This window comes from Poecilia formosa, unplaced genomic scaffold (assembly GCF_000485575.1).
Source record: "Poecilia formosa unplaced genomic scaffold, Poecilia_formosa-5.1.2 Scaffold102, whole genome shotgun sequence".
Taxonomy (NCBI): domain Eukaryota; kingdom Metazoa; phylum Chordata; class Actinopteri; order Cyprinodontiformes; family Poeciliidae; genus Poecilia; species Poecilia formosa.
In genome coordinates, this window is record NW_006800041.1 from 3,742 (window position 1) to 14,955 (window position 11,214).

At 41.7% G+C, this 11,214-nt stretch overlaps 1 protein-coding gene across 1 annotated transcript in view; it reads right to left on the reverse strand.

Annotated features, from left to right (window-relative positions):
• Positions 1-325: 325 nt before the first annotated feature.
• Positions 326-11,214, reverse strand: part of LOC103142841 (epithelial splicing regulatory protein 2-like) — a 15,029-nt gene continuing 4,140 nt past the window's right edge. Inside the window, exons 3-11 of the mRNA XM_016674805.1 lie at positions 10,965-11,119; positions 10,657-10,699; positions 8,342-8,643; positions 6,221-6,454; positions 5,887-6,085; positions 3,672-3,876; positions 3,367-3,565; positions 2,389-2,488; positions 326-573 (exon numbers count right to left, since the gene is read on the reverse strand). Coding sequence (XP_016530291.1) covers positions 2,402-2,488; positions 3,367-3,565; positions 3,672-3,876; positions 5,887-6,085; positions 6,221-6,454; positions 8,342-8,643; positions 10,657-10,699; positions 10,965-11,119 — 1,424 coding nt within the window. The 3' untranslated portion in view covers positions 326-573; positions 2,389-2,401. The remainder of the gene's footprint in view (positions 574-2,388; positions 2,489-3,366; positions 3,566-3,671; positions 3,877-5,886; positions 6,086-6,220; positions 6,455-8,341; positions 8,644-10,656; positions 10,700-10,964; positions 11,120-11,214) is intronic.

The following is an 11,214-nucleotide window of genomic DNA, read 5'->3' on the forward strand; positions in this document are numbered from 1 at the left end:
CTCTAAATCTGAAAGTGGTTAAAGCGTTGCAGTTCAGAAATATAAAGACAAACGTGTTTAAATGTATATACAGCCTCAAGCATTTCAGGAGACGGGTCTGTACAGTTTCAAAGAGAATACATTTATCTCCAAGTTTGGCTTTGCAGAGTGGCTGCCTGCTTGGTCCAGGCTTCACGCCATTCCTTCCCCACCAGCAGGAGCAAAGTCACAAAGTCCAGCGTCGGGCTGCTTCGACTGTGGAAGGCCCGGCTCCAGCAGCAGCAGCAGCAGCTTCAGGAGTGTGAGGGCCGGCGGAGAGGTGTGTGATCAAAATACAGATCGTGCAGAGAGAGGGAAGAGTTCGGCAGGTTCTCTGTAAAGAGTTTGGAGGCGTTTCTATTGGAAAGGGGAGGAAAGATGGAGAGCTGGTGGTCAGTTACAGAAAACCAAGTGGATCTGCTGGCCGTAGAAAGGGTGGCCTGAGCGCTCGGCTACGGCGCGCCGGGCGGTGTCCTCGTTGGGGAAGGTGATCAAGGCCTCGCCGCTGCACTGACCGCTGAAGTTATACAAGATAAGCACGGCGTCTGCTTGGAGCTGCAGGGGGAGAGAAAGAAAGAAAGAAAAAAAAAAGATTCAGTGAGTTTCTTCAGTGTCACGCAAGTGAAGGGAAAACCACCAGAGGGCGCCCACAGTGAAGCTAAGGAGGAATCACGTTTGATGGGCCCATCAAACCAGTCCAGTTACAAAAGCAGAAAGATTAAAGAGCAGAGGATGAAAACAGAGGACATGCTGTTCTCACACACCTGAAACCAACGAGGCCGGCAGAGATGACGCACACAAAAAGCAGCTGTTAGTTCACATGCACTGTCTGTCACCGAGATCAAATTCAAACACAACAAACGTACACAACAGGTAATTTAATAAAACGTTTAAAAAATAAAATAAAAATAAAGCAGTAAAATCCAAGAGGATGGGGAGTAAAAGGGAAGCATCAGACAATCAACACAAATAGCCAACAGGCTCGAGTGAAATATCGTGTTTTTTTTTCACTTCTTTGAACTGAAATCTAATGTTTTAACTTAATAAAACACTGAAACTTCTGTCAATATGTGAAGCTAAAAGACGGCAGGACCCCAATTCAATTAAAAATAATGTGTCGACTTCAAATCCGTACTTCACGTCTGATAAACCTTTCAAACATTTAGCAACTTACTAAATCAGGTGGTTGAATCCATCTGTGATCGAAGCTTAAAGAATTCAACCATCACTGCAGACAGAAAACACCTGAACATGTCCACTATTTTTGCGACGCAGCTGTGACTAAGGGGATGTGGGTATAAAAAAATGACAAAGTGAGAATAAAATAGCTAGAAAATGGAATTGATATTTTTCATTTAGAAACATGGCAGGAATTGAGAAAGTGGTTCAAACCAGGACTGAGGCTCCTTACTGGCCGGTAATGATTTGATTAATAGAGATGTGTTAGTAAAAAAGGAGGAAGTTAAAATGAAATGACTAATTGTTAACTAAGAAATTCTGAGGTTTGATCATTGAAACCAAGTCGGTGTTCATGCAAATCAGGCGAAGAGCTAAGGATGAAAATGGAATTAACACATTTATTAACGGGGCACAGAGCAGAGCTTCTAGGCATTTAGAAAGCATGCAGAACTGCAGATCACTGAACAGGTTAGATGTATAAAGGGACTTGCAAAAGTATTCAGAACCTCATTTAGTTTTACATTTTGTCACTTCAGTCACAAACTTCAATGTATTTTTTAGATAATTTTTTTATAACCATACCCTAAGGCGTGTATAATTGTGATATCTAAAATTTAACACCCACTTTGCTTTGCAAAAACATCTTTTCAAAAGGTCTGGAATATGAACCGACAAACTTTCCTCTTCCTGCTAAAGAAAACCAACCTCTGAGCATGATGAGCGAACTAAAGGTCGGCTCTGAACAGCCGTATGCAGAGAAGAAACAATAAACCCGATAAATCCAACGCCTTCAAACAAAACTGACCCTGATCTGGTATTGAATTTATATTGCAGCTAAATACTATTCCAGTCACTTCTTCAAATGTTTTACAAACTTTATGATCTTCTAAGGCAACTGTAGGCAATTGCACTATAAAAGAAATGATAAAAATCAAAAGGTAAGACGATTCATAGTTTCACTCGTGGACGTTTTACTTCCGTGCCACGTTACAAGCAAACGCTGCTTTGTGTCAATTTATCTCATTAAATGTACATAAGAAAAACATTAAAGTTTGTGGCTCGAACTTGATTTCCAGGTGTATGAACACTTTTGCAAAGTTCTGCAGATTAAATGGTGATTAGTGGTCATGCGCCAGGATTGTCTGAGCGGAGGAAGCACCCCATCTCCGTCTGCCTCGCTGCTCCTCTTACCTTGGGGTGAGCCCTAAAGGCAGAGCCATTCTTTGGGCTGAATCAGACTCCTGGCCTGTTCGTTCATCTGAACCAAGCCGCTGTACTCGTCAGGGCCGTACTACAGATACAGTACAACGATGAACACACGGTCAGGCTGGAGGGGCCTCAATATTGGGTTAGACATCACAAAGCACATTTTTACACTCGCACAAAAAAAAGATACAGAAAGGTGACATTTAAAACCAGATAAGAGTGCTGAAAGTCTGAGGATCTGTACAAGGAGACAGTTTTCTTTCTCAGGACCTGTGTGTGAGAAATAACAATGGAGCCAGAAAACACACACATCACCTAGAGAATCTAGAAAACAATTAATTCATTAAACGGTGACAATCGGCTTTAAAAAAACAAAAAACAAAACACAAACACACACAAAGCATACCTACATTTCTCCAAATGCAACTTAAAATTGCTTCCTTGTTGGTGTGAATGAACGAAAGAAAGACCAGCAGCAGAGCCAAGATATCTGCCCCAATAAAAAAACAAAAAAAACAAAACAGCAGCACCAGAACCCGCCCCCCTGCCTCAAACCCACCGCTTTCCTACGTGAAGACACCTGTCATGATTCATACCTGCATCAGCGGACTCCACCTAATTCAGGCTGGCAGCAATAAGTATTGCAGCAAAGAGGAGCGGGAGAGCACAAGTGAACACATGGAACTTAATTAAACAGTGCAGTTTGCAAAACGCCACTGCATGTTGTTGCAAAGTGCGTGAAAAGTTCAGCATTTGGGGAAATAAAACTAAAAATCACTTCTTTTTTTTTGTGGTGCAGCAGAACTAGGATGCAAAATAAATCGTCAACCAAATAAACTAATCAGTCATCTTTTTTTCTTTTTTTTTTTCCAGGTTCTAAAACTGCAGGATTCTGATTTAAAATAAAAATTGCTGAGCATGAAACTTAAAACAAGGTTTTTCTGTTTATGCCTTTGTTCTCACCTGATATCCCTGGAAGAAGCTGAGGATGTCTTTGACTCCGGTGTTGTACGGCAGACCCTGCATCCTGACCAGGGCGCCCGGCTGCGGCAGGACGGAGGAGGCGGCGGCCGCCGCCGGGTGGGCCGGAGCCGCCACCGCAGCCGCCATGGCGCCCGGTGGAGCCGCAAAGTAGCCGACAGTGGAGGGAGAAACCGGGGGGCTGGAGGGAGAACAGAGGCGTCAGATAAACGAGGTGTTTCTTATTTCATGCGCTTCATTTACATATGCTTTGTTTTTTTTGTTTGTTTTGTTTTGTTTTTTTTTACCTGGGGTAGTAAGCAGTGTAGTTCATGTTCATGTTCATGTAGAGATGCGGCTGAGGGGGGTAGTAGGCCAGAGCGTGAGCAGGGCTGTGCACGGCAGTCTGAGGGCCACGGGGGGCCGCCAGCAGGGGGGGCTGGTACAGGGCCGCTTCAGAGAGGATGGCAGGCGAAGTGGGGAAGGCAGCATATGCTGTAGGAGGGGACAGACCTACAGGAGGACAGACATGGACAGGACAGCTTAGAGACAACCCCGCAGAGCAGCATGCAGAACATGGATCAGTTTGTGAAAACGCTGCTTCACCAGAGACAGAGTCAGGAGAGTCTCTCCTTAGATGGGGAGAGAAAAGCTTCGGTTATGTTTTCCAAAGTCCTCGTGAAATTAGAGTAACTATTTGCATTTGGGATATAAAGACTTTCTGAGAAACTGAGTTTTCGTTATCGGTAAACCTTATTCTTCAAATTTAACATCAATTATTCATATTGCTCCGAGTCGGATTTAAAGTGACCTTACTGGTATTTAAAAGTCAAAGTATTTCTGTTCTTCGTTTGTCTTTACTAGAGCAGAATGCTTGTTAAGCATGCAGACAATCCTCTTTACATCGAGTTAGGTGGAACCACACCCACGTTTCACCACTTTACCGACGGTTTGAGATTTCAAAAAGAGAACTCTGCCGCTGCCCTTCATCTTTATGCATCTTTTTGTCCAAAGAGATGTTTGAAAAGATCTGAAACATGAGGACAGCACCAAGATTAACAACTAGGACATCTAGCTTAGAGTTTGAATTCCTTGTTGTTCCTGCTTCAAAAACAGATTTTGTTTTTCACCGTCTCTTAGTGCAGAGACATTTCTAATGAAGACCAGGACTATAAAAAAAAGGAAGTTCAACAAGTTGCAGTAAGTTTCAAAATCTTTGACACTGTATGTCAATGGTAATTTCACAAACATTTGTTTTGCTTCAGAGACATTTGTTCCGTATTCACTATAAATACGACGAATGCTGGAACTTCACATCCGTGTAGAACTGTATTTACAACACTAACAGCGTCCTTTAAGCTCTTATACTTGCAACATAAACAGAGAAGTGAAGGTATTGACACATTTACATAAAAACAGCCTCCATTTGCTTGAGGCTGTGGGCAGGTCACTGACCCTGTGAAGGCCGAAGCGATTCTAGGTATGCCAAGATAAAATCTACTTTAAAAGAAAAATGACTTGAATTCCAATTGTAAGTAATAATATATAAAATTCAGAAGAGCTAAACCTCTTTTAAACAGCTTTAAATTGTAGCTTATTATCAAGAAACATGCAAAAGAAAATTTGTCATTTTGGTTTCCAATCTAATCTCTTACGGTAAAGGCAGATATGAGTCACAACCGAGCAAAGTACAGTTAGCTGCTTTCTGCTTCATCAAAATCACATTATTGTTGAAGTAGTAAACAAGTTTCTACCAGCAGGCTGTAGTGATGTGATGCACTCTTTTATATTTGTCTGCAAAACACTATCAAAACAGTCAAACTCCAGGAACACGACTCATAACACACAAGTGTGAGGTCACGTCAACTTAGGATTTTTATGTTTTTTTATCTGAATTACTGAGGAATTCGAGATCTTCATCGCTCCCATAAATAAAAGCTGTAAGAAACACCAGTCTGTGTCGTATTAATCCTTATAATGTGTTTAATTTGTGAGCCGAGTTACTGAAATACATGAGCTTTTCATCAATATTCTCATTTATTGAATATGACTATAGTTGATGAGGACAGCCAGAGCTCTCAAACTTTTAGCTGCCTCTTTCATCCAGGCAGGGAGTAGGAAATGACAGAAGTGAAAACAAATAGTAACATCTGAAATTGTGTTTTCCACAATTGGAGACACGTTAAGTCATGAAAGATCCTTTCTGAAAAGGTAAACATGCAAAACGTTTCACTTTAAACCTTCATTTGACAGAGAGATTGTTACTTTTTAAAGCAAACTTTAATGTTGTTTGAATCTAATACAACTTGGTGCATATTTTGAATTAATGACTTTATTTTCTAACTCAATGAGAATTAATAAGGAATCAAATCAATATGTGAGCGATAATTGAAACGGAATAGGTGAATGCTTATCAATTCCTTTCCCTGTGAATTACAGATAATCAATAAAATACTGCAATTCGCAAAGGGGGGACAAAAAAAAAGATGTTTGATTGTAAAACAAAGTTGGGGAGGAACTCACAGGGAAGTTTGCAGGGTGGAGGAGAGAGGCCGCTGCGGTTCAGCGTTCCTCCCATCAGAACAATGCTCATCTCCTCTGTGGAGCACTGGAAGACCTCAACATATCGGTCCTTCATTGTCTTTTTGTGGCACTTCTGGGCCACCAAGAACGCTTTGTCAGGCGACTTCATTTGGATGAAGGCGTCGCCAGAAGGTCGGCTCTGTAAAGGAGAAAATCACCAAAACCGTCAGAACACAGAAGGCAGAGAGATAAACCAGATTTTATTTTTTTAAAAAGCACTTGACTGTGATACCACAGCTTTAAAAGTTTTTCATGTGCGTCACAGAACTCTGACCTGCTGGTTAAGGACCATGTGGACTCCATGAGTCTTGATGTCAACCGTATGTTCGCCCATGAACTCCAGGATGTCCTCGATGCCGGCGGTGTACGGCAGCCCGCGGAGCCGCACGCAGTCGCGCGTGCTGCTGGCCGTCGGCAGGAAGGGAGGCGTGGAGAGGACTGGAAGCGGTACGATGGGTGATGGAGGCAGCGTGGAGATCAGCGGTGTGGACATGTAACGATTCAGAACCTGACAAACACAAGATCATTCAAAAATAACCCGTCCGTGAGAAGAAAATAAAGCCTTAACTCAGTGGTTCCCAAACTTTTTCTCCTGGGCCCCCCCAGTGGTTTCCACACCATTTCTGGGCCCCCCCTATGGCTTACAAATAGCTGTCTGGTTGAACGATGTGTGTGAGCGAAGGGGGTAGGGGGTGGATTCTTAGAGACTCCCTGTCATACTCAGCCCCAGCTCCAGACGAAGAGGGGGTGGAGGGGGGGATAAACTTTTTGGGGGGCAAAATGAATCGTAGCTGAACAGACAACACCAGTAGCCTACAGGCTACTTGTTAACAAGCTTAAGGTGCTGTATTGATATTAGCTAGTCATCTTTTAGCTAACTTTACCTGCATCCAACAGCTTTACTCAACTCAGTCGGTTAGTTTGTGAACTTTTCACAGTTTTTTCACAGTGTAGCTCTGCAGAGCTATGCAGGTGTGTGATTCTAACACACACCTGCGTAGCTCTGCAGAGCAGCAGCAGGTCTCCTTCACAGGTGGAAACCCAGCGCGAGGGTCGTAGCGTTCATGTTGCGTTTAAAGGCGGCTCGGAAAAACAGGTTACGACATGTTAACAACAGATTAAACAGTTTTAACTGCTGATAAAAGTGACAGAGGACACAGATATGGGAAGTGTGGAAGCCTCTACTGTATCAAATTGACAGAGGAATAACAGAGAGTTGGCCATTCTAAGGTAAAAACCCAGCGCATACAGCGTTCATGTTTTTTTTCATCCAGACGGCTTCCTGCGCTCCCCCTGCAATAGCACGGCGCCCTCACTAGGGGGCGCGCTCCACAGTTTGGGAACCTCTGCCTTAACTACAGATTTAAGCCAGACAAACACTCCAATTAATGAGATTAAAAAGGCAACACTTTTTTTTTTAAAGCACAAGAAATTAGCATGTTTTGGGATGTTTTGTCACTTCTCCCTGTTCCCATGACATCAACTGAGGAAGCAGCTGCTGAACACTGGTTTCACATAGACTCCACCCAGCTGAAGCCATGGACAACGAGCATGTTTGAATATAAAAACAGAAGAAAACCTGAAAGTTTCACTTCATGATTGTCCCATTATAGCAAGGCTAAGGCTACTTTCTGCAGCTACGCAGTAAAATACTATTATTAGAAACCAAGTTAACCGAACACAGTTCTTCCATTTGAAGGGCAGCCTAATCTACAATGTGGCCACCAACAGCAGCCAGATTGAACCTCAAACAAATTTATAGTCTTCTGAAAGAACCTCAAAAATATCCTTGATGGTGAGTCTTTTATTTAAACACTTTTAGGAGGCTCTCTACCTCCCATTAACTTAAGATCCTCTTCTTGCCTTTACACAGGAGGACTGACTGTACAAAATAAAAGATACAGAAAAACATGGATTTTTGCATCCATTTGCATTTGCTGGTGTTTCAAGGGATGAGTCTCCAGAACATTCAGTATTGCTAAGACATGTGACAACTATGATTTCTTGAATTGTTTTTCTCCCAAGAGGCCAACATCCCAGGATTTTTTTTGTCTACTATTTCTGGAGTGTATTTACACAGCGGGCTCTAAAACCAGTCTGTTTACATGGAGTAAACCCCCTTGTGCTGAGTGGCAGATCTTCCTTCTGTGTTGATCTAGGAACAGATTTCCTCCCTCCATAACAGCAGAATGTGAATGAAGTCCCTGCCATCCCACCACGATGCTCCACTTTTAGTTCAGAATCAAACAAGGCAACATTCCAAGTGTGCTGATGATGAGGAAATAGTATAGCATGGCGTAAAGCTCAAAAAAGTTGATTTTTACATGACACTGCCTATTTGAGAGTGTACATTTCACAAACCCACACACCCACACACACACACAAAAAAAAATACCTGTTGCACCTCGGCTGCAGTGCTCCGAAACAACTCGATATACCGCTTCCCCAGAATCTGTTTGTGCTTCTTCAGAGCGTTCTGAGCATATTCCTCGCAGGAGAAAAGCACGAAGGCATCACCAGTGGGCCGTCCGTCGGGGTACTTGACAAAGAGGAGCCCCTCTGCGCCGTCCGTGACGGGACTCTCAGGACCGAGGAAGGACAGCACCTCCTGTGTCGTCGCCGTGAACGGCAGCCCGCGCATTCGTATGATCACCTGGTTCTCTTTAGACAGGAACTGGGCCACCTCATTGGACGTCCCTAAAGTAACAGAGAAGATACATGAATTATAGTGCAGATACTTATTAAAAATGTACCTTTTTATGTTAATGTTGCCAATTTGCTTTGACAGGCACAACATTTTTAGCGACCTGCTAGGATTCAACTTATCTTTTACAGCAAAATGTATATGCCGTTTTTTTGGGTTTTTTTTTTTTATGAACTCCAATATAAATGTAGTATCAAGGACAAATATAATACCCCAACATGTTTGTCATAAATATACATAATTAAATAAATGTTTAAATTAAGAAAAACAACAAAAAGTTGCTAATTAGGTTTTGTATGCCATTGTTTCTCTTGTTTATTCTAATCTATGTTTAGCTTTTATAATTTTTTTAGGTTTTTTGATCTCTACAAGTTAACAGAAATTTCATTTAACTTTATTATGTACTTTAAAAGCACTATAAAAACAACTTTTACGATGGTTATAATTATTGTAGATCTTTACTGCCTACAAAGTATATTTTTCCTTTAACCAACAACAAAAAATCCCCATTCTTAACAACAAGGGGCAACCTGAGATTCCACTGAGAGTAACAAACAAATTAACAACAACAGACATAAGCCTCTTGCTGCACGGACCCATTCAGCACACACTGGTACCACAATGAAACTGTTGTAAATCGGCACCAATTCACTCAAATACACAGATTTTTCACTTAACAATTCACGAAAAGTTCATTTTATTCCCATTTTTTTAAACATAATGTTCATTTATATACTTTCAGTGGCGTTGTGAACTCTGCAGCAAAATTAAATGTCACCATCTAGTGCAACAGCAAACCAGTGGTTAAGATGTAAAGTGGTGTTTAGTTACAAGGAAACTGGCAGCTGTCCATAAAAGCGTGCAGCAAGCTGAACCACTTCAGATCCATCACACTGCTTTATTCACTGACCCTCATCAGTGGGTACATTTGGGTGGCAATTTATTTTCTTTAAATCATGTTCCTCTTTACTTTGATTCGGTGGAAAAAAATTTATTTTAGGCAAAAATAAAAAAATAAACTGACCACTCAACCAAAGATTACAAAGTTTAAACTTTTGACAAATGTAAGGTTTGTGTATCAAAAGAAAATAAACCCATGTTGTAAGTCGCACTACCAGCTGGAGTATTGTTAAACAAGATCTACGCAACAAGAATTAAACTTTAAATTATCACTTAGTAGCACAAAAGGCTTGCACACTCTGATGCGACAAACCTATGATTCAACTTAAAGGTATTTCAGAAATCCTCTAACCAATAACATAAATTATTTACTTTTCAAATTCTGAAAAAAAAGTTAGGAAATATTAAGGACCACATGCTGTTCTTTCATGTTTACAGGTTTCACTCAGCTTAAAAAAAAGGTATCCATGTTGTCTGATTTATTTGCTTAAAGTCTTGAGTGCTTTTGATCTGTATTGATCCTTACTCATCCGTATAAAGTCCAGGTCCTGACAAGCAGCCACTGTAAGCTATCTGCTGCTGAGAGCTAGTGTGCCTGTTATCTCTGTCGTGTATAATCGTTGGCTGCTGTTCAATGGTCAAGAGGCCCCAGGTTCTGCTTTTGTCTTTTCACACCCCGTTTGCAACAACAGAGAGTCTGTCCTTTCACCGTACAGCCGCCCTCTCTGCCTCTCGGGAGTCAAACTAGAGGCTGAATAGGTGAGCCGCTCAGAGCCCAGAATGACATTTCTCTGCAACTGGCCTCAGAGGGGTTGGTGATAGTGGGTATGGGGGTGCACCGCTCACAAAGTGCCTTTTATTAGATGGAGAGCGGCTGCCGGAGAATCACTGGATTGAAGCAAAAAAACAGGTAATCGGAGACGGAGCTCATACGCGCTAAAGAGCTGCAACTTTACACACACGTGTGCTTGGGGGGCTGAGGATAGGAAAGTATGAGAAACCACAAAATAAACTCTTATATAAACAAAACAAGTTTGACCAAATTTTTATAAAAATATGTGAAATGAGATGAAAGGAATTTAAAAAAAAAAAATCTGAAATCTGACCTCCAGCAATCTTGAGAAATTCCTCTCCCGTCGCTTTGTAGACCTGAACAATTTTAAAAAAAGAAAAGAAAAAAACAATACATCCATAAACTGCAAGTGCCAAGTCACATGACTGATAAATAACAATAAAACAACTGCTGGGGTATTTGAACTTATTCAGGGTTTTCACTGAATCGGTGTATTTTTGATTTACAGATTCAAACCGAAAGTTCCCACACTGAAGATACGAGATCGATACTCAGTTGAATAGCTATTAAACAAGTAACTGGCAACTAAAACCTAAAGAAGCATAAGTTAGCAGGACTAACTTCAATGTATCTGCTGCCCATGTGATGTTTGTGGCGCTCCAGAGCCAGGTCTCTGTGCTCTGCGTTGATGAAGCGAACCAAGGCTTCCCCGTTCCTCCGGCCCTGAGCGTTCAGACAGAGGGCCACGCCGCCCCTGACACACACAAAACTGATATCTCAACAAACACAGCTACACAACAAAAACCAAAAGGATCCTAAGCTTTCATTTTTTTTGCAGAGGATGGTACTTCAACATCTTTGTCATCATTGG